Source organism: Lagopus muta, chromosome 6 (assembly GCF_023343835.1).
Source record: "Lagopus muta isolate bLagMut1 chromosome 6, bLagMut1 primary, whole genome shotgun sequence".
Lineage (NCBI taxonomy): Eukaryota > Metazoa > Chordata > Aves > Galliformes > Phasianidae > Lagopus > Lagopus muta.
Genome location: NC_064438.1, coordinates 28,956,215 through 28,979,563, shown reverse-complemented (window position 1 = coordinate 28,979,563; position 23,349 = coordinate 28,956,215). Strand labels below are relative to the sequence as shown.

Below are 23,349 nucleotides of genomic sequence, written 5' to 3'. Positions count from 1 at the left end.
TGGGAAACTTGATAGCAGTGGCTAACATCTCTCGGACAGGGACAACTGGAATCTGTATTGCATTCTGTCAGGTATCAGTAATGATACTTGTCAGGCCTGATACTCCCAGTTACAGCACTCTATGATCATATTATTTGTAGAATTTATAGTGGTTTTATTCTTCAGGTAGAATTTTAGGACTTCATTATTCTCTGTATACAGATCAGATAAGTAACATGTATTCGTTCAGAAATAATAATGAATTTAGCATGCAGAATATATGCCAGGTTGGTAATATAATGAGAAAAAAGTGCAACGAGGGAAGGTTAAAATGACATGATAAATCACCATTTATTTCAGAAATTAGAGTCTGTGTCTTTGTCCTCTAGAGATGTCTCAGAGAGTCAAATTGATGTCTTGCATGTACTGCTAACTGATTGTGTGGAAATTTTTTTAAGTTCACTTTTTCTTTATTCTTCTGTCTTTTTTACCCATCTTCCTCCATTGTAGCAAATTAGACGGCCGGATGAAAGCAAAGGAGTTGCTAGTAGAGTTGGATCCCTCAAAGTAAATATGTTTCTAACATTTATTTTGCAAATTTTCTTCTATAGCCTACATTTTTCCTTTTCAAGGGGGAGGTGAGGGGAGGGAGGGAAGGGGCTTTTCCATTTCTCACCATCTCATCATTTTTATTTCAATACTCTTATTGCTGTTGGGTCACATTTTGTTTGTTTCTGTGCTACATATAGAACAACCTTGAAGGCCAGATAGTAAGCTTTGAATGTCTTGAAATACAAAACATCGACTTTCTTGAAGTGCCTATAATTTGATGATCATGATTAAACCACTTCTCTGATGTGCACTGTTTGTCACTTAACTGCCTGTTACATAGAGAAGTGACTTACTCATCTTCAGACTACTGCTTCCCATCTAAAACATAATATAACTTTTATAGTGCTTGCACTTCTTGCATTTAAATTCTGCAAAAGACCATTATAAGAAAGTTGAATATTTCATCCATATCTAGCCTTTAAATCAGAAAGAAACAGAGCAGATAAAGAGGAAGTGAGAGAGATTCATGTGAGACTAATAAGAATGGAGCCACTGTTTTTCTAAATAATTAGTCCCCTTTTCTGCCCTTTTGTTTGCATAAACAGACTCAAAAATTTAGAGCACTTATCAAGCAGATATCTAAATTATTACCTACCCATGTATAGTGTTACATTTTAATAAATGATTTAAAACACAGAACATAATTTGTACCAGGATGCTGATCGCATGCAGTCCAGGCCATTCTGTTAAGATTCCATCTCAACAGTTGCCTTTTTCAGCCACCCAATTTTCCACCTTTTTTCCACTTTATCTCCTTTTAGCACTTTCTAAAGCGCTAACTGATTCATTTTTCTTCTGCACTCTCTTTGCCTCTCCTGCCTTGTTTTTTGATCTTTTGTTTTGTTCTTGTATGCGTGTGTACTGCCTTTGTTCCAGGACAAGCCATCCTCTCTGTTCTCTAACACTGCTCTACTGCTGCTCTTTGTGAAAATGTTATTTCACTGAGCATAAAGAAGGGGAGGGGAAGGATTAATTATGCACCTCTTTCCAGTAATGACACCATTTAAATTGATCTCAGTATTGCAAGGAAGCCAGTTGCACTTTGTTATACAAGTGATACCTAGCTGCATCTGTAGCATTCCTCACTGTCTGTGAGGCTTTATCTTTTCATCCTGTGTTTTGGGAAGAAGTTTTTGTTACTGTGTGAGAAGAGCCCTCTGTGAATGAGGCCATGGACGTTCAGTGCCACTGAATGCACACAGGGGAAAAGACAAGACAGTGACAGTTTCTGTGCTGAGATTTGTGTATGTTCTTACTGCGACCTGTTCATCTTACTGGGTCATCGCATACACTTTTACATGCATAATGTGTATACATATGCAAAAAATGTAACTCATAAGGGATGAGATTCACCTCCTGTTTTATGAATGTTTATTGATACCTGCTTCAGGATTCTTATTTCTGTACCTGACTGCTCAGGATTTAATTTTACTGCTCAAAATATGTATTCTGACACAAAATCTTACATAAATATCCATATAGTTGGATATCCTAACTGGGAATCCAAAATGTGAATGTATGCTCCTTTGAGATGAAAATACATTCTAGAACACTGCCTTAACAATAAACAAGCAAATAATCAGTGTAGCAGAGATCTAGATGCTTTAGAACAATCAGTCCCTTGATTTTTTTCAGTGTTTTTCTTTGTGCTGAAAAAAGATCCATTCTAATGAAGCAAAACTATCTTATTTCCAGTTTTGAAGTTTATCGAGCTTGCGTGTCTCTGTTGTTGAAATCGCTTTGAAGTCTTGAAATATTTTGCCAGAGGCAGTGAGAAATGTGTTATCCTATGATTTTAAAACAAGGAAGAAAAGAAAAAGAAAAGGAAAAAAACATGATCAGAGAACAGGTTGCGTTTTTCAATTCATTTTCTGATGTTTACATGTAGCTCCATCGAAAGCTGGAGGAGCTCAGAGATCACCTAGAAGGCAATGTCAAAGGATGCTCTCTCCGAGCAAATGTACGATTTCACTCGGTGATCTGTTTTTTTAAAACTTCCGCTGGCTGGTAACACTAAATCTGATTGGTTTGTCCTCTCATGCCCATCTTTTGCCTTTCTCTCTTTCTCCCTTTGTGTTTTCTTTCTTTTCTAGCTGGGATTTCATTTTTAATGTGTTTGAGAGACCTTAATTGACAGAATATACTACTGCATTTTGATGAGTGCTAATCAGTCTGCTTGCCTTTAACACCAGCTAAAAAAATCCCTTTCCAAAACTGAAATTAATGTTTCCTGACTACTAGGCTTAGTAATAAATAAAATAGATGCCCTTAGTTATAGGAGAATGGTGTCTTCTGCCTGTGATTGATAGTCTTAGATGCACTTAGGTAAATCAGAAGTATATATGCTCACATTTGCCTCTGATTTTTTTGGAGTCCCTACATCATCCTGCAAAATATGTTAATATTTGGTCGAATGCAGGCTACACAAATTTGGTTGTTTTATTACTTTATTTAGACTCCCCTAATACAAAAACTAATGTTTCATACATCTTATTTGTTGCATTTCTTCTTTAATAAATGAAGTAACGTGAAAAAGAATCAGGATCTCTCCTAACAGTAATGACACCCCTGTAAGGTTAACCATTTTTCATAGAATCTTTAAAAATCTGAGCCAAATCCAACATGACAGTGTAGGCAATAAGTACCCCGTTGACAGATGTTTCACCTCACAAATGAAGATCAGCCTTTCAGCAATTAATTTTACGGAAGACAAAGTTTAAACCGCATAATTTGATATATAAGGAAAATCAGAAAAAAAGGGACAGTTATGAGCATAACAGATGTAAAAGATGTCAAAAGCCACTTATCCCTTTGAACATCCATCCAGTGACAATTGTTAGAAGTTTCTTCAGATTCATGTCCTGTTTGTGTCTTCCATACGCTATGACTGTTGTCGTTATTGTCAGCATTACCATTCTAATGCATAATCCACTATGGTTATACAGCGACAGATGATTTCGATAATGATAATAATTTGGTAATTTCTATCCCTTCTGGATGACTTTGCATACCAGCTATGTATCTGACATAGAGTTGATCTCCGCCTGTTGTCAAATTGAAATCCCTGGGCTTGTAATCTTTTGCAGTTCAAATACAGGGAAACCAAGCTGCTAACATATTGCAGCATTCTGCAAAGTAAATTTTGTGAAAGCACTGTATGTTGTCTCTGACAGTTCTTTAGGAATCACATTTTTGAGAGAATAAAGAGTGATATTTCAGATCTGGTTACATGCTAAATTTCTTAGTGTTAATCAAACAGAGCAATTGTCATTCTTAAAATTATGATTTAGTACTAGTGAATAAATGTAAAGCCAAGAAAAAAAAAAGCCATGAAATGATGTACTATAAAAATGTTGTTATAATCACACTTTATCCCATAGAATGTCACATTGAAAAAGGTTTCGAATGAGAAACTGTGACCATGTTAACTATAGTTATTATGAGAACTAATTGACATTAAATTGTCTTCTTCCTTTGTGCCGTTTTATCTGTTATTACGTAGCAATACCCTACATAGTGTTATTAAGGAAGTGAGATCATGAGCTAAGATATATTCCATACATTCTGCTTATGCCCTTTAAGTTTCTTAAAATTTAAACTGGATACATTGCAAGTGTAATAACATATAATTAAAATCTATTGCTTTTTCACTGCCATTGTGATTCATGTTGTTCAATGGGTATTTTAAATAAGTTGGCATTTTAAAAGGCAATATGCAAATGACTGGTCAATAATAAGGAAGTCCTTAGTAAACAGCGAACAGTTGGAAGGAAAATGAGAGACCTGTTAATACTTCATGATAATGATTATTTTTCATGTCTTTCATACTGGTTTTGGAAAGGGGTTTAGATGGAAGTCCTAGGGAAGTTACCCTGCAAGGTAGCAAATGTATTAAATTGTGTGGGAGAGGGAACATACAGTATCTGATGGCCAGCACACAGATGAAAATTGAATGCTATTGCACATTACTATATGCTGTTAAGGTGGAACCTTTGTTTCAGAATGAATTGCAAAGAATTTTCCCACTTTAAAGGCATAGGTCATTGGAAATATTTAGAAATATCCCAGATTCCACCAGAAGTACAAAAAGACAGCCAGGTACTTAAAATAATGTCGAACTGAATACTTGCATGAAAATTTGAGTTAATTAAGCAGTTTTGAGGGTTTGAGGGCTTATAATTTTGTAAAACTACCAATATCAGCACTAGTACATAAATATTTGCATAAAGGTTACCAGAATTGCCTTTCCATTTCCTTTTGAGTTCCCCATTCACCTAACCTTTGGCTATTCCAGTTGAACCTTTGAACCTCCCAGAGACCCGTGTTTGAAGCTGAACTTAGGCATTGTTTAGAAAAGTTAGTGTTCTGTCACATGGCAACAAAATGTAACGGAATATTGGTGGGAAAGATAAACTTCTACTGCCATACCACTAACATCCACCTCTCATGATGTAGGCCAACATCATAAAATAGGAAGCACTATTTTCAGGACAGCCCTCATATTTTAAATCCAGGTTTTAATTCTGGAGAAATACATTATGGAAATCCAATCAGGAAAAAAATAAATCTAAATCTAAATGCAGATTCTTGACCATCATCTTTCCAAATCAAAGATTCTGTTCTTGACCATGAAAAATGCTCTCAGAATTCACAGCAGGAGCCAAATTTTGTCCATAGATGATCTTTAATGAAACCTGGGTCATCATTTCTCAGAATTGTGTCTCACAAAATATACAATTTACTGCATGTTTTGTTCTTACTTTACTTACTTTTGTTCTTACTTTAAGTACCTGCCTTCTTTGATCATGATGAAGAATTGCATTTATGGGGCTTTTGTTCCAGGTCATAATATTCAATTATTAAAGATCTGAGTCAAGGCCTTCAGACAAATCACAGATTGCTCTTGCAGCCTTTGAACCGGATTCTCAGTTGGTGTACATGAGCATAGCTCTTTTAAAAGTAATTATCACAGCAGGGGAATTTCTGTGACTGGCATTAATTCTGTCCCCCTTAGCTTAGATATTTGCAGCTCAAATTACAATTCGTCTCTATTAAACTGGAACCAAGAAAGAAAGGAATGATTTGAAGTGATTAAATATTAAGAGAAATAAGACCTAAGTTAAATGTTAATATTTAAATAGATATTAATTAAAACATGGTTAATTAGATCACAGACTAATAGCAGCGTCCTCATAGTAAATGTCCAAAAGAAAATAAGAAATGTAGGAAAGTACTTTGCATGCTCCTTGTAAATTAGTGTGAGGAATAGGTAAAATTAGCCAAATTCTTCCAAATTAAAAAAAATTATAATTCTATAGCTCATATCATTGCTGGTTTCTTTTATTTAGTTGCTGATACTTAAAAAATGGTGCTGTGTTCTTTCTTGCTGTTACTGCATTCTTTGAATCCTCACCTTCAAAACTGAGACTAAGGGATTTTATTTTGCCATGCTATTGTAAGACAAAACAAGGGATCAATGGGTGGACATTACTGATGAGAATCTTGCTTAGGGAATCTTCCAAAAATCTTAGGTGAACAGCAGAGCCCCTGTTCTTAGCAAAAGTGTACCTTACATTTCCTAGAAAGCTCTCAGTGTCTAGAAACAGATTTTGTATTTGTTTGAAAGGGGTTCTCTTTTTCTTCTGGGTTTTTGTCTGTTTGTTTGTTTTTTCTGAAGTAATTTTCTAGTTGTCACTTAATCCCAAAAACCATCTCACGATACCATATTCTGATTTAAAAAAATTTAAAAAAAGAACAAGTGAAGAAAGCTCTGAGCATGTACAGACGTTTAAGATGTCAAAGTCACTCATTTCATTAATGATACTAATAATGTCTAGTCAGAGCAAATGAAATATGTACAGAATACTGGAAAGGACCAAAAATATTTGCAGTGAGAGAACTAAAAAACTGTCACTGAAGGAGGAACAACTGTAGATAAAGCATGTAATGAGGACTGCTGTGAATGTGAAATTTTCCTGAAAGTGGTATTTTACATTTCAGTGAAGAATTATGGAATACACGTTTGAGATTGAAAAATGTTCATGGCTGACTTCTTATGAATGTTATTTTTCTCTTCTCAGTCAATAATAATACTCAATAGCATTACTCAAGTCGGTGGTAATACTCAAGTCAGCAATTTCTGTGAAAGTTCTTGCTGGGTTGTTTACTGTAAATGTACCTGAAGTGCTGTGCAAATAGCAGTTTTGTTGAAGTCTAAGAAAGGTTTTCAGGAACTTCTGATAATTCATTTTTTTTACCTTTGAAAAAAATCAAGAGGAGATTTTTAATGCATTTGTAGGATCGTGTCTTTTTCAATTTCATTTATTAGCTGGTTTTAGTGCTCACAGCTAATTGTGATCAGACCGTTAATCTAACAAAAGTTAAGGAAAAAGAAAAATCTTACCTTAGTAAAATAAATCCATAAACAATTGGATGTGTTTTAAAATTTATTTCTGATCTAGAAGTGACTTATTGGTATTGAAAAATGAATATTTTGTATAAGCAAAGCATTCCCGAAGCAATCAGTAAAACTGATTGTAGTCTTTCCACTTTCCTTGTGTCTGTGTGGAAAGCTTTTGACAGGAAGTGCTGTCCCTCAAGAGTCGCAAGTGTTAATATTGCTGAAGAGACATAATCTGCAGATTTCTGCTGACCTATATCTGACAGTTAATCATTTAACTTTGCAATTTATTCTGTTTTTTTGTGGGACTGAGGTTGAAGAAAAACCCCTATTGCCAAAGATCTCATTCTGAGCAACTAAAAATGTAGAGGAATACAGGGAAGAAAAAGGTCTCTCATATTTTCACATTTCTCCTTTGCAGAGTTGGAATAAAACCAATGGTGTCAAATGGAAGAGGCTGATGAAGCTTCATTTTAGAATACCTTGCTGTCCAAAGGATAGCTTTCTCTTCACGTTATGAATTAGATAGAGGAGAGAGACAATTCATATTCTTCCTTAGTCTTAACTTCGTAAATGCAGAATCTTTTTTTTTTTCCTTTTAAGAAGCTTCCACCTTAAAAGGCATAAATTTGGAGTTTCTGAAATAGCTGGTCACAGAAATTTAATGAACCCTCTGCTACTATCTCAGTGCTGGAACCACCTATACAGAAAACCTTCTAAGACCCTGACTGTGCCACCATTTCTTTTTTAACAATGTTTTCTTTTCCCCACTGCACAACCAGGCTCGGCTCCCTTCGTGCTCATCCACCTATAGTGTTTCTGAGGTATACTTTGCACGTGTTCTCTCACACAGTCGACCTGCTCTGCCATCACACTTCTTTGGTTTTATTTAGTTTTTCTTTTTTTGCATTGCACTGTGCACAAGTGGGGAAAAATCAGCTTGCGGGGGCAGAAATTGCATGATCAACCTGCAGCCATGTTCAGCGTGGTTTTAAAATCACTGTACCAGTCTGGGACCACCATGATATATAGTCAAGCTAGGCAACTAATACACAGCATACAAACAGAAATTATATAATTAAAGCATCCTTATTTATCTCTTACATTAAAATGATAATGCTTTCATAATAGACTTACAGATGTCCAGACCGCAAGGAGCAATGAAAGTGGAGGGGCTCTGTAGAAATGACCATTATAATATAGTTAGTTATTTGTCTAAATGTAGGTTGCCTAGAAGTATCTGAAGTGTATTGTTTCCAAAAACTCTGTCTTTGTCCACTGCCTTCTCAAAATGCACGTCTTCTAAAAGCTTCCATATCAACTTCACTATAGCCTTCTGTAATAAAAGGCATAGACCAACTTAGCAAGATTTTAAAAGAAGCATCTAATTGTAGTTAGGATGAAAAAATATAGAGATTATCTAAGACTGGCTTTTCACTCCTTTTCAGGGGAAAGATACTAATCATAGGATGAAGTCAGAATTTATAAAATATTGTCAAATTAGTGCCGTGACCAACTCTGTAAGGATTAGGCTTCAACTTATAAGTGAAGAGTGGATGAGTATCAAAAAAGGTTGACTTGAGGTTTTCAGTAATATTAAAGTAATCCTGAACACATGGAGTTCATTTATTTTGTATTTTAAAAGCGTCCATTAAAGTTGACAAAATCACTTAAAAAGAGTACGGTTCACCCTAACTCATACTGTTGGACAAGTTCAGGACCTGATATTAATGTTCTGTTGATGGGTATCTTACAAAAAGGAGCTCACCTACTCCTGAGCAGGAGTGCATCCTAATCAAGATGAGCTGTGTGTAAGCAGTACCTTGCTGATACACGTCTGATTTATTCTATTCTCTACGGATCTGACTTCTCAAGCAGTAACTCCTAGTAATAACCTTTATCCTTATTATTAAAAAGTTGCTTTCTAGTTTCAGTGAATGGCCAGACAAAATATTAGAAGTTTTTAAGAAGAAAGATGCTTAATGTTTTTTCTTTAGTAGACAAATTATTGCAGTCTGGCTTCAACAGCAGACATATTGTTTTAAGAAGATCAAATATCGGTTCTTAAAAGCACCTAATACATATTCAGCAATTTGAGCCTCATTAACATTTTCAATGAAAGCCTTGCTTTTTGATCATGATTAACATCAAAACAGCAATGTGGAATATATTAATGCTATTCACATGTAGCAAGGCAGGGAGCAAGAAATGAAATTTAGTGCTTACAGATACAAGACAACTGTCAACTCCACCTGACCAGTCATTCTTCTGAATGAATCAGTATGAATTAAAAAAAAAAAGCTTGATGTTGCTTTGTTTCTGAAGATTCCCATTCTGATAGCTCTCTACTGCAAAATTGATCAGCATACACTGAGATAATGCAGGAAGTGAGCCACTTCCAGAGAAACTGTGTTCTTGCTTTGCCTGCAGCTTCAAAGCCGTTTGTCCTTTTCTGCTCTGAAGGCAGGCCTCTGAAATCTGAGCCAACGCATTTTCTTCAGTGCTGGTCAGTATGTGTTAGCTGTCCTGCTTGATCAGATCCCACAAACTATTTTGCCTTCTCCAAAGCTATTAGACTGCATTACTGATTAGTCATTTTGGAATAGTTCAATTCTGCCTCAACTGAAAAAGGGAATTGTAATATAAGGTGTACAAAAGCTTAGTGAACGCTGTTCACAAAGCAAGTCTTCTGTGATTTGTAATATGGAGTCTGCTAGCTGAAGTATCAAGGTGGTACTGTGAGAATGACAAGCAATTCATTCTTTATATTCTATTTAAAGGGAAGATATGAATATCTAAAAAACAGATAGTCTGGCAGTGCAGCAGATCTTGCGATGCAGTTAAATTTCCAGCTGATCAGTACATGCTTATGAAACACATGAGTAAGACATCAACTGCCTTCTTTTAAGTTGAAGGTGCAAGAAAACATGAATATATTCTTATCTGGTGGCAAAATAACACCGTATGCATTTTGGAACAGTCTGTTAGAGCTGATCACAGATCCATAAAAACAAATTGATTGAAGCTGAAGATCTCTTACAGTTGTAGCTACTTGAAGATATAAGAAAGCAAGACAATCTGTTTTTCTGAAAGAGACATCATAGATTCATCTTAAGAAATTTGCTTGTAGTTCTAGTTTTTGAGAAAAGCTCTGGAATTGGATGCACTGGTAATTCTAGAACTGAGGTAGCCAAAAAGGAAAGTAAGTTTTACTATGAGGGAATTTGTTATGCTGTTATTTACAAGATCTTTAATTGAAGAAATAGAAGATCTTCCATCAAAAGACAAAGTTGGTATCTGTGAAGAATTTGAGGTAGAATTTGCACCCTGATTTTCTTCACTGAAATATCCTTGCAAAGGCCATTTTTCATCTCAGAACCCAATAATTAGAAAAGCATCTTTTTATACTGGTTCTTTTTTACACTGGAAAACTGTGGATGTGATCAACTGATGTTAATTTGAAAGGAATGGGCAGAAAGGTTTTTTAAAAATTTATGCCTACCTTTAGTAACATAAAGTTTTCCACGCTTTGCCGAACTCTAGACATTATGGAAGAGTAGTCCTAACCACCTCCTTACTCTCAGTAAGAACCTTAACAATTCCACTTAAATAGAATGCGTTGTTGTCTCTGATTTTAGTTAATTAAAGCAAAGTGAATTTCTTTAAAAAGAGATTCTGATTTTGCAAGAGAAGTAGAGCTTGAATGCTCTCAAATTGTGTAATGGTATAATTTAAATTCATATTCCCTTTGAAGTTCACAAGATGCAATAGTTTTTCCCTCCTTTCCCGAAAATCAGTTAGCTTCATGCTGGTAATTTTTTTGTTACCAGTTGTACTTAAATGATCCTTCTAAAAGTGGAAGTATTAATTAGGAACGGTGCCAAATTAGCAGTTGTACAGTGTAATATGCGTATTATGTATCTCTAACTTACTCCTTATCCAGTTGTTACAAAACACAATGTATTTTATTTAAATACCAGTTCACTTAAGAAGTGAATTAGATCAGATCAGTGTTACCTACATTTTTAGATGTACTTGGAGTTCAGCTTCTTTCTTAAAAATACTGTTCATAAAAATGTAAAACTGACTGACCAATCCCAGAAGGTCTATAGCCTGCTGATTTATAAAATTACACATAGGTACTATTATGCGGTAGCCCCATTTTTTATATTTGTTTGTATCTCAGACTTTTTATTACCAGCATCAATCTCTCTCTTTCTTTCTCTCCCGCTCCTTTGGCTTCTGCATGTGCTGTGTGTTTGGCTAAAAGCTTGATGAAGGAAACCTATTGATCTGTTGGTTGAAAGTAGAGTGGCAGTGAAATGCTATTGAAGAGCTATCCCCTTTTTTCTCTTAAAAAGAGAGAAAAAAAAAAGAAAAATAAGAAGAAAAAAAAGAATGATTTGCGAAGGGGACACCATCTGTTTTATTTAGGCTTATTGAATGGCTTGTGTTACAAAAGATCAGCAAATTTTTATGTTATTTGTCTCTCCAACAAGTTATTCTCTCTCCATACAAGTTATAAAATTATTTCCAGAAAAATAGTTTTGGAACGTGTATTGACTGTATAATGATTAATGGGATTCAATTGTATTCAAATCATTGTTAATTAAACAACAGAGATTTCTGTATCTTACTTGGTAATACAAGAACAAAGGCACCAATACACGGAATTAAGTACTCAAAGTATTCAGAGAAGAGGAGATTCTGTTTCCTGCAATACATAGTTTATCTGTTGAGTTCACAACTTCAGAAGTCCATGCAAAGACTGCAGGAAGATTCTTAAGTTTCTAGATCAGAGTATTCTATACAGCATAGACTGCACAACTCTGTAAATAACTGAGTTTTGTTCTCTCCAGCTAAAGACAGATGAGAGTCTATTCCTCCTTTCTAATTAGGCTCCATTGTAAAGAAGGCAGTGCTACAAGACTGGGAGCCGCACTTCTGACTTTCAGGCATTAACCACCATCACAGAATCTAGAATTCAGTTTTAGGTAGAGGATTCTAAATATCTATTTTAATATTTGCACAAAATATTTATATGCTGCACTGCATTATAGGTTTGATGGAGATACCATTTTTATCTTAAGAGCAGTGGAGGCTACTTTTGGCAGTCAGATTCAAGCGCAACCATAAGGTGTGTGTGATAAGGCCAGCACTTCAAGTTTGCTGCCCAGATGCAAATTCTGCATCCAGCACATCTAGAAGGCTTTTCTGGCTCCCTTGCACCGAGGTTGTATGCCAGCTTCTTTGTGCTGGTTTAAGAATGTTATGACTCCTTATACTTTTAGTCCTTCTTTTGGATTGGTTTTCTTATTCATTTTTCAATAGTAATTCTCCCTGAATTGATAACTAATTACTAATTAATAATATTTTTGAGTTAATTTATTCTGGAAACTACAGATTTCCAGCAGCAATTTGGCAGATAAAAAGTTCAGAAGAATACATTTATCTACAATAGTTAACTGTGCAATTGTCAAATAACTGAAAAGGTCTCCATTCAATTCTTAGGCACCGTAGAATGCTTAAATAACAGTTTGTTGCTTTTTTAATATGATTATGAATATACCCTAATTGAAAGGAAAATTCTAAATGAATATCCACCCAAAATGTCTGACACTCACATTTCAGGTCAATAAAATTCTGTTTCTCACGCTGTTTTTGAAAATTGTTAGAATAACAGGAAGAAAAATATGAAATAGTTCTAAGAAATAAAAATGCAATTGCAATGTCATAGATGGTCTTTAGGCTTCCGGTTATAATAAGTAAATTATATGGTTTTGTTATTGGTTACTTTATTAGGTTGGTTTTGTATTCAGTGTTTATGCCCTTGTCTTATACTTTATTTTAAGCGTATACTAAACAGACTTGATAAGAGCAACTCAAAGTTCATATTTTCTGTATCAATTAACTTCCACTTCTGTGAAGTAAATGTGTCAGACAAATAGTAAATTTACGAACAAAGATAGCAATGCATAGTAATTTCTGGAACAGGAATTTATTTGTTTGCTTTTTCTTTTTTGATCTTTATATCCACTGGAGATAATACTGCTATTATTATTATTATTATTATTAAGTGAATTTTTATCAGAAAATTGGTGATTTTTTCACTTCATGTAGCAACTACAGTCACGGGGTAACATAATTTAAGTGTTTCAGGATGTGGAAGGTCATGACCCCAAAGAGTGGAGCTGTGCCTTTATTTTCTTTACCATAAGATTACTCTCATGACATAAACACAGATTGTTCTTTAGCAATTAAGACTATATCCTGGGTAGGGGAGACAAAGTGAAGTAAATATAACCAGTCCCTCTCCATTCTCTGCTTTCAAACAGAAACCTAGAAGAGAGAGAACTGGATTCTAAAATAAAAATACTAATGCATTGAAGAAAAGCTGCTTCATTACATTGGGTTGCCTATTCCATTGCTTCATGAACTCCATAGAGTTCTTAGTAGCACTCTTTGACAAGATCTTCAGCTTGGAAAAGAGAAAAATTGTCATATAGATAAAATATGCCTTTATGTCTCTGTAATATCTGCAGCTCAGAAATGAACATAGCAGAGCCAGTAAGGATGCGCTAATCCTTTGGGGTTTTGTGCAATTATACTGCTACAATCCAGTCCTCTTTTTCTGTATTATATTTTTGCTAATGGAATGTGAGTTGCTAATGGAATGGTGAGTTTTTAAATAAGATAAGAATTTGTAAGTATTTCCTCTTTCAGATGTGAACAAGAGTTCAAAGCTTTCTATTTGGTATTTGATATTTTTTAAATTATGGTGTTTTTTTCTGTTCCTTTTTGCTTTGCTGATAGTAGTACTTTCCTCTGGCCTTAAGAAAAAACAAATGGAGTAGAATTCTGAGTTTTAGAGAAACTTGGCTTCCTCAGGAAACATTAAAATGCAAAACTTTTAGAAAAGCCAGTGATCTAATATTCTTGTCCATTGAAAACAGCTGTACTGCTTTTGTCTTCATTCTTTTAAAGCACAAGTATCTTATATAGCATTCTTTTTGCCAAACCAGAACAGAGAATCATTCTTGCTATGAGAACTAGATGTCATATAGAGGAGTACATTTGTGACAGCTGAGGTGTGAAGGTATAGGAAAACTTCACATTGCATCAAGAAGGAAAGTCCATTACAGCAATTACCAAGGTATAAATGAGTAATTTCAATTAATGCCATCTTAGATATTTACAAAAGAATTCATTTAATTAATCAATTTAATTAAAAAGCCTGCTCCCTTATTTGTAGCTGCGCTTTAAAAGCAATATGTTTGTTCATCCACTGTACTGCATCTTAGATTAGAACCACCAGTAATTTCTACATTCAAAATAGTGGCAAGGTTTTACTTAAATCTTACAGCTTCACTGTGCAAGTACTTACCTTGTGATTTCTGTGAAAAAAATACCCTTCTTATAGAAGATTTGCACTTGCTCCGTTCTAAATTCACTCCAAGCAATAGGTTCCTTTACAAAGAGAACTGTCTAACATTCAGAACAGTAGTTAAAAACTGGTCTTTTGAAAGATATATTTCCTATTAAAGATATTGCTTTAAAACTTACCTATTCAGCCTATCAAATTTTTAATTTTTTTGATTTATTTTTGTTCTGGTAAAATGCTTGTTCACTCTGCATTTGTCAAAGGGAGAATGCATAAAATTCAAGTGTCAGTTAGGAAGTATAGGCACTAAGAAACTGAATAAAATATTCTATACATCTCTGTATTATGAAAATCAAGTTATTCATAAATAATTTCCATCCTTTTCCTCTTGAACTTTGAATTCTTTGCTTGTTTTTTTCAGTAAAAGGCAAATGTTTCTGTTTCATTGTTAAATTTCCATTTGTGAATTTTTCTCCTTCCCACCTTATGGCAGAAATGTGAAATCAAGTGAGGTCAAGTCAGAGAGCTATGAATACCGTATTTTTAAAAACAATTCAGACACAGGCAGCTCGCCAGAACAGAATAGAATGCTTACCACTTATTTGTATTTTACCACTTAAATGCTTGTTTCAGAAGCTAGTCATTCATTTGTTCTGTTAGACTAGTAGTGGCTCTCATTGCAGCTGCTCTCTTGGTTCAGCTCCCAACAGCTCCAGCTCTTTGAAGTCAGCTTCAGTAAGAGAATTTCTGGAAAATTAGCCTACATAATGAAATCAAAGTGGATTGTAGCTTCTATTACATTGCTGTTTTGACTTCAGGAGAATCCGCTGATGTAAATGCTGTAAGTGTGATCCAATGTATATGTGTCTCTAGAGGACAGCATCTGTTTTTAACACATGGAAATGGATTTGGATATGTACAGCACTGTCAGTAATGTATAGCTTAAATGTTGGTGGATTCCCATAAGTGCTCCCTACGTTATTCCCATATTTTTCTTTTTTAGAAAATACAGTTTTTTAACTTGGAAACCAGTTTTTGCCAAGCCTAATTAACATATCGCTTTTAATGTAAGAGCTGGAGGGAAGAAGTGTCGTCATTCACAGTGTTGCCGTACCCCTATTTCTTCTACCAGTTTTCAAGATTCTGTGCTGCTGGAAGCCCAGCCCAATAAATGTTCTGTTCTCAGCCCTAAGTGCCAGGCACACAGTGGCAGGGGAGAGGCAGATGATTGTGTGGTGCTGGACCTTTCAATCTGGACTGCTAAATTTGAGACAGCACCAAAAGAATCTTATCCTTTTGAGCTTTTGTGGCTCAAGCAAAATCCGAAATGCAGATCTGGTTCCCAGTGATTTCATATTTCTGATTGCATTCAAAAAAAATTTCTAACTTGTGTTTGACAGTTCTCTGTGCAGCATTTCCTCTTTTCCCATCCCCTTTTCCATGGCTATGAAGTCTCTGAAATCAAGTTATTCATCCATGAAGATTCTGATTTCATTTTAAGGATTCTTCTCAGAGGAGTATAGTGAGTGTTTCTGCTTGATCAGACATGCCAGAAACATAGCTCTTCACTGAGGTTGCTGCACTGGTAATTTGCTGCTCAGAAGATAAATTCACAGACTGAAGTTTAGTTTTGCTTACATCTCCTTAGTTTGAATCTTAATTTAAAAGAACGGTATTTTTTTTATATTTGAAGATGTGGAAGTCTGAGGTTTTGTCTGATAACTGCATACATCATACGTAAGATTTTCATCATCTTTTTTGTATTGGTTCTTCCTCTTATACCCAAAACACTTCAAATTTGATGCTCCCAACACAAATAAAAATTGTAAACTTAAGCAACATCATAAACATGAATTAATTTGTGCTAAAAGCCATCATGTTATTTTACATAACTGTGGGAAATATGCTTTCTTTGTAAGGCAAATTTTATTTCTTTATCACATATGATGCTAAATGGCTGCTCATTGAAATTTAAAAGTGATTTCCTAAAAAGCATTTCCCATTTGTAGATGCTGGATATGAATATAATTGCATACAAACATTTTGTGTCGCAGATTTTAAAAACCATGTCATTAAATTCAACATCATGTTGGTAATGTTTTAATGTTCTTTGAAAGCCAAAAAGCATCTTTACAGTCTTAAACTATGTCTGTGCCAAGAACATTTTTATTAGTATAGAGTCATGTGGGGAAATAAATACTTTGCTCCAGCTCATAGAATTAAAAGTGTTGTTCAACCATTCACTGTAGAATGGTAAGAAAAATGTCCAAAAAAAATTGCTTTTGAACACCTATGGAGAAGCTGAAATATAATTCTAGAGATGCTGTAAGAACAAAAGAAAATGGTTGATGCCCTTCTTGTGGACTCCAGACCCCAAAATTCATTGACTGATGGCTTTTAAAGCATATCAGTGTTTTAATTTTATTGTTGCTGTTCATGTGTTCATTTTTTTTTCTAACAGAAATGGAAAGGATGTTACTTCAGTAGTCAGCTTCAGGAAGCTGGACTGTAGGCATCAAACACAGGTCTTATGAGTTTTTAGAAATTGCACGTTTGATTCAAAATCCTTTGAAATTCAGAGAAATTATGCTTTTTTTAATCCCAAAGACCTTAGATCAAAAGGGTCAAGGTCCACAGGCCTTGGACCAGATGGAAACAGATGGACAGCAGAAAATCAAAGTGCCAAACAGACCAACACATTTTTAGATATTGACAATATCTTGATATTAAAACTGAATTGTGCATCCCAAATGTAGCAGATGGGATGAGTGAGGAGTGCAATTCTCCTCCTTTCAGTTCAGGTGATACAGTTGGCTGTTGGAAGAGAAAGCATGGTGCTGTATCGGAAAGCCCTGAGTGGGTACCAAGGAAGATTTTATTGCATTCTCTGTCTCCGTATTCATGCAAACTTTGAGTTTTATGCTGGCAAACCTTCTTAAATCATTTTTAGAGTTACTCATTTTCTCTGTGTCCTTCATGAAACACGTACCGAAGGATTTTTACATATATTGAGCACTCCCAGTGCAGTTGAAATGAATAGCAGCTCAGGGGCTTTGTATTCTGAAATAAATCCAGCTGTAGGCATGTCAAGTTAAATTTAGTCTAGATGTCTCTGTGTCTCAGTTTTGTGTTTGTAGAGTAAAATTATCCCTCAGCCTCACAGAGATTTTATAAAAATAAATTTCTTCATGTGTATAGGGAAGTTTATTATTTTAGAACAAAGCGCACCAGAGAAAGTCTTCAGTAATTCTCCATTCAGGACAGTTTGGATAGTGTTTAATAAGTAACACATGAAACCACTTTTTGAACAGGGAGATTACAATGGAATAGCCTTATCATATCTTATGCAGAAGTGCTATAGAAAGTAATTATAATGGAATCATAATACCTACAAGTCCAAAGAAAAATAAGGGCTGCACTCATAATATTGAGGTAATATTTCATAACTGCTAAGTGTTTAACTTACCGATGCTATTTGGTCATATTTGAACAAAAAAATTGTTTTAGAACTCACAAAATCACTTTGATGTTTACACCATTCAAGAAAAATAGTTACTGTGTTTGGAGTAATTTGAAAATTGGGTTGTTTTTATGGTGCATTGGAATTGGCTGTTGCAGGATCAGGGAAGAGAAGTGCGAAGACAGTTGAAATTTCATTTAAAAGAAAAAGCTTCTAATAGAAACGAAACTTATTTTAAAATGTCAATCTTGTTATTGTATGTCAAGGGTTAGGGAATAATTTATAGTGTGCTTGAGGACAAGAGTTTTATATATCACTTCTGTATTTTTAGCTCATGTGATTGACAGTAGCTTAAAAAGACAGTTGAACTGGAATGAGCAAGAAGTTGAAAGAGTCTTAACACCAGTTAGGCAGAATGTAACTCAGACATCTAACACTCACTTTTGTGGCTGTTTTATAAGTCAAATTGGCAGGATATGAGACTGTACCAAAATAAGACTGAAAGGTAGCAGGACAGTTTCACAGTATACAAGATTCTCAAAGCTCCCAGTAAGGTATTTCAAAGAAAGGAATTCAAGGAAAGTATTCTTGTTTTACCAGCGAATGTTCTTTAACAAATGCAGGTTATCTATGTACAGTGTTACACATGAAAGATAATGCTATAAATTATTATTCCCATTTGGCCTACTATTAATTCATATTCAACATAAAGCCAGTAAGAGTTTAAAAATATAAACACCTGCATATGTATGTATTCACACAAATACACAACAATTAAGTTAAACTTTAAAAATTTCTCCTTGTCTCATACTAATGCTTTTAAACAAGAATTGTTTTTAGTAGCAAGTACATGTGTAAGCCAAGCAGTTAGTATCATTTTTAGCTGACAGAGAAAATAGAGCTGTCAGGTTGCCAAGTCATTCCTTTTCTAGTACTGCCCTGAAAAGATGGGGAATAAAAGATGGAGAAAAATTGGGAGCAGATACAGAGGGTCTCTGTCACATTGGTTAAGTTTTCATAATTCTTTTCAATAAAAACACGTATTCTCTTAATGATGTTCAATATGCTACACAAATAATTCCCATTTCTGTAGCAAGGGTGAAGGGCAGCAGGAATCTCCTCCTCTTATATCTCTTTGGAAATAAAATTTGTTCACTCTGCCTTTATTTACACAATCTACTTCTCAAACTGCATAATACTTCCAGGACATTTGGGTATTTCTCAGGATTTTCCTTCAAACAAATAAAGATCAGTCAGTGATACAAGTAGTAAGATTTTTGTTTTAACAAAGTACTGTCCTCCTGGACATTTTTGTGCCTTACACATCCCGCTTGGATTCTGTTAGCACAGTTTAGGAATGTACATTAGAACTTAGGCACCAAGTATTTGACATTAATTTTTATGTCTTGATTTAAAATGGGCCTTAGCTTATATAAGATGCATGTTCTCTTCAGATTTGCGTGTACTGCTTGTTGTTGCTTCTCTGAACAGAAACAGCATGATTTGAATGAGCCCTAAGCGGTCCTTAAAATGGCAAAAAACTTGCTTTCTGTCTCCAGTGTTGTTCATATAATGTATCCGTTTGGTGTCTTGTGCTCTTAAAAACATAAAATCCAGCTCTTATTTTTTTCTTCATATAAATGAACTAGATGATCTTAAAGGTCCCTTCCAACCCAAACCATTCTATGATTCTGTGATTCTAAATGTAAATTATAAAAACTACTATGAAGAAATAACATATTCTTTTTTCTTTGCCTCTTTTTATTTTCAGCTATTAATCAAGTCTATGCTGTCAGTTTGCAGTAGCAAGTTTGCTTTCCCGTTTGCTTTCTTGACCAGCAGTTTACTATTTTGTTTCCTTTTTTGCTGTAGGTATCAGAGTTCTTTCTTTTCTATCATTTGGGGAGATTTCTCACTTGTAGTTTTAATTGATGTGTAAGATTTTGTTTGAACCCTCTTTTAGTACGAAACCTTTTCATTTTGCTTCTTCAGAACAAGGCCAGTTCCAAGTGAGGGAAAATGTATAATCATTATTGTATTTGCATCCCAGAGGTCTGTCTTTTGCATTTTGATCTTATTTTGTTTCAAATATTGGATAATGTCTCTTTTATTACTGCTCCAGTGAAAGGAACCAATGCAACCCTCTTGTTTTTGTGGTGCGTTCATCAATCCACTTCCACTGTCCTGTTTGAAAAGTGGTTAGCGTGAACACTAATCTGACCATAAAATGTCACATGCTTATAGTCTACTGCAGAACAAGGATCAAAATCAAATAAATCTTTATGTAAAAAGGTGGGAGACTAGGAAAAAAAACTCAGAGAAAAGAATTTGGAGGTAGGAAGGCATATTCCAGGTTTGAAGGTGACTTTCTTTATTGTCTAGGCCACTAAGCATAACACTTAATAAGCAGCAAAAATCTGCTTCTGAAGTGATTGTGCCTTCAAAAGTTTTTTGCTTATATCTTCCAAGTGACTGAATGAGTAACTCCACTTGTGGACTACAACACTGTTCATGTCTAAATTTTAGAGAGGAGATCACCACCAACAGTGCTTCTCCTTTTTAAAAATATCTTAATGATTAATATTTGCTGTTATCAGGGGGATAGAGGATTTAGCCACTGCAGCGTGTACGGCAAGAAGATATTTCTTGCCACTTAAATGTTTAGTAATATAAACTTTAAGTAACATTGATGTGGAACAGTAGTGTTCTGTACTGAAGGTTATTCAGTGCCAGTCACCTGTTCTACCTCTTAGGTAAATCGCACTTAGAAAAAGCAGCCACGTCCCACAGAGTAAAGTGTCTTCATATTACTACTGAGGTTTCACATAGAGATTACATGAGTTATGCACCAGCTCACTTATGGTGTGTGCAGCACCTCTCAAACAAGTCTGGCATTTATGAGACTGTTAGAGGAACAGAGCTTCTAAAGCGTTAACTGCCGCTGTGCTTTTTATATTCTGCTTCCTTCATTACAGCTTGGCAAAATCATTATCTTTCCTGTACCTTGGTCCTCTGTGTCTGTGTATGTTTGGGTTTCTGCTGGTGGTTCCACATTCTGCATGCTTTCTTAAAAGCAGAGCAGTATGCTCTCCCATAAATGATGAAGGTCATGGGTTAGCCTCCTACAATCTCTGTATACTGAGAAATGGGCTCTTTTTTTTGGTGATAAATCATGTTTTGGTGTCATTGTTCTGAACTGTTCTTCGTGTTGTACAACTGAGTTGAAATGTACTCACGTAAGAGTTAGCTTTTCATATTGGGCTGGAAACTCTTCATCTTTGTGTAGCAATCTGTTTTATTATAACCAACGGCTTCTAATTGTACCTCCCATAATGAAGAGCTGACTTTAAAACTCTGTGCTAATCTTGTTATGACTTATAAAAGGTAAGTAATTTATCTCACCGTTCCTTATAATCATGGTAAAGTGTTAAAGGATTTTTTTGTTTTTTGGTTTTTTATTATTTTTCACTCGAGATTTTCACTTGTAGCATAAACTTTTCTTTGTGTCTTTTTCTGTTTTTCTTGTAACTTTTTTTTTTTACTTTTGTTTGCAGTAAAACATACCACATAGACTTATATAAATCCAATTTAGTGCAGTCATTAATTTCCTTTTTCAGACCAATTGTGATTGATAGAAATTGTCAGCAGGTTTCTTTATTTTACCATTCCCTTAATTTAGTTTTGAGTACTTTTCTTCATGTTCTGTTTAATGCCTCAGCCTGTGGGAGAAGGCTTACTCTACATTCTGGCATGATAAAATTACATCTTGAAGAACATAAAATCCAATTTTCAACTTGCTTTAAAAAAAAAAAAGTTAAAAAGTAATGTGAGTTGACTGTTTTAGGTTTTGTTACATTCTGCCTGAACTACGCAGGGGAATGGAGCTGAATGACAGCCTGTTGTATCTTCTGCCACCTTAAATTGTGAGCCGAAGGGTGGTAGAATGGATAAACAATAAAGCTACAGTTTCCCTGTGTAAGGAGAGACAGCCACAGCATATTATTTCTGTAACTGCCTGCCAATGAGAGTAATTACAGTAGATAACAGTATTACTGATCACTTGCCCTACTCAGTCATGGTACTGTGTGCAGTGTGTTATGGATTCTTCCCTTTGCAATAGCTGTGAAAATAATAGTTTTCTTTTGTAAATGTCACAGATGAAGTATTAAAACAAATAATGAGTATTATAAAAGGCACTTAAAGCATATAACCCCACTGATACAAAGATCCATTACAGCTAAAACTCTGTGTGTTAAAAAACTTGTGCATTTTATTCAAAACCATATTTTACTGCAGTTTTATTTTAAAATAGCGTTTAGGATATCGATGTGAAGTTCATATTAAACAAGCAAATATTACTTAACAATTTTGATGTCAGTTATGTTAAAACATGGTTTGTATTCTGCAGCTGTGAGCATAGGTTGGGAAACAACCAAGTGTAGCTGGTCAAGCCTTTTATTTTATTGTCATGGATTCCTCTTCCACAGCTGCTTTTAAAATTTGTGGGAAGCAAATAATTTCTCATACTGCATGAGTTGCCCATCAGGTGAGTGATAAAATGCAAACTTTAGGTCGGTTGTAAGAAATCAAAAAGTTGATTTAAATTTGTCACTGAAGTCCTCTGTGTGCACAGAATTTAAAAAAATGACCTGTAGGCAGCTGTGTGAAGCCAGCTGTCTGTTGTTACCGTTGTCATTTGGACACTGTAAGAGCAAAACTTTGTCAGCACGTATTTTATATTAGAAGATTTGATCTGCAAATCTCAGCTGCTCTGTTCATTATAAATCTCTTGTTTTTGTCCATACACTAGCTCCACTATAGGTTGGAAGGGCTTAAAGATGAACTCAGGAGGAATAGAGGCTACAACTCGAGAGTAACTATTACTGCTCAAAGGAGCTGTTTTCCATTCGCAAACATTGCTTTGCGCTATGGGTTTGGGCTCCTTCTGTTCCTCCACTTTGTTGAAGACTCTCTCTTGACTTCCATTTTACTTCTTTAGCACTGTCTTTGTCTGCTAACATTTTTCCTCCTTCTCTAGTAGCTTTAATCTGTGTCCTTTGGATCACATATTTTACTTAGTTTATTTTAGTAGATCGTTTCAAAGTTTGTGTTTTGTATTTTTGTTTTTATGCCTTTTTTTCTTTAGGACTACGTTATCTCACTGAGTTTCGTTCCGCAGTTTGCTGAATTGCTTGGTTATTTTGCAGCAGGCACATTCCTCGTTTTCTCTTTTCATATGGTTTGCAGTGAGAAATAAGAGAGCCTCTTCCATTCTATACAGTAGTCTTACACATATAGGCCTATGTCTTCTTTGGCATACACTGTCTTTTGGCTTGCCACGTCCCATCCTGCTTCTCTATTTCTCTCTCTCACTCTGTGCCTCTCTCTGTTGTGCTTTCTGTCCGATCATAATACCATCCTTTTGGTCCAGAATTGTCCTTTGGTAAATTACAGATAAATATTTACTTCTTCCAATGAGAGATCATTTCATACCTTTGAAATTTGATGAAACAACTC

At 35.0% G+C, this 23,349-nt stretch overlaps 1 protein-coding gene across 18 annotated transcripts in view; it reads left to right on the top strand.

Annotated features, from left to right (window-relative positions):
• Positions 1–23,349, top strand: part of GPHN (gephyrin) — a 259,406-nt gene that overhangs the window by 182,866 nt on the left and 53,191 nt on the right. For 7 of the 18 annotated variants that reach the window (XM_048947449.1, XM_048947444.1, XM_048947447.1 and 4 more), the window contains 4 exons: positions 490–546; positions 2,480–2,551; positions 7,774–7,815; positions 22,643–22,705. The exons of 4 other annotated variants lie outside the window; for them this stretch is intronic. In XM_048947449.1, coding sequence (XP_048803406.1) covers positions 490–546; positions 2,480–2,551; positions 7,774–7,815; positions 22,643–22,705 — 234 coding nt within the window. The remainder of the gene's footprint in view (positions 1–489; positions 547–2,479; positions 2,552–7,773; positions 7,816–22,642; positions 22,706–23,349) is intronic. 7 more of the 18 variants (XM_048947455.1, XM_048947454.1, XM_048947448.1 and 4 more) reach the window with 4 other exon arrangements.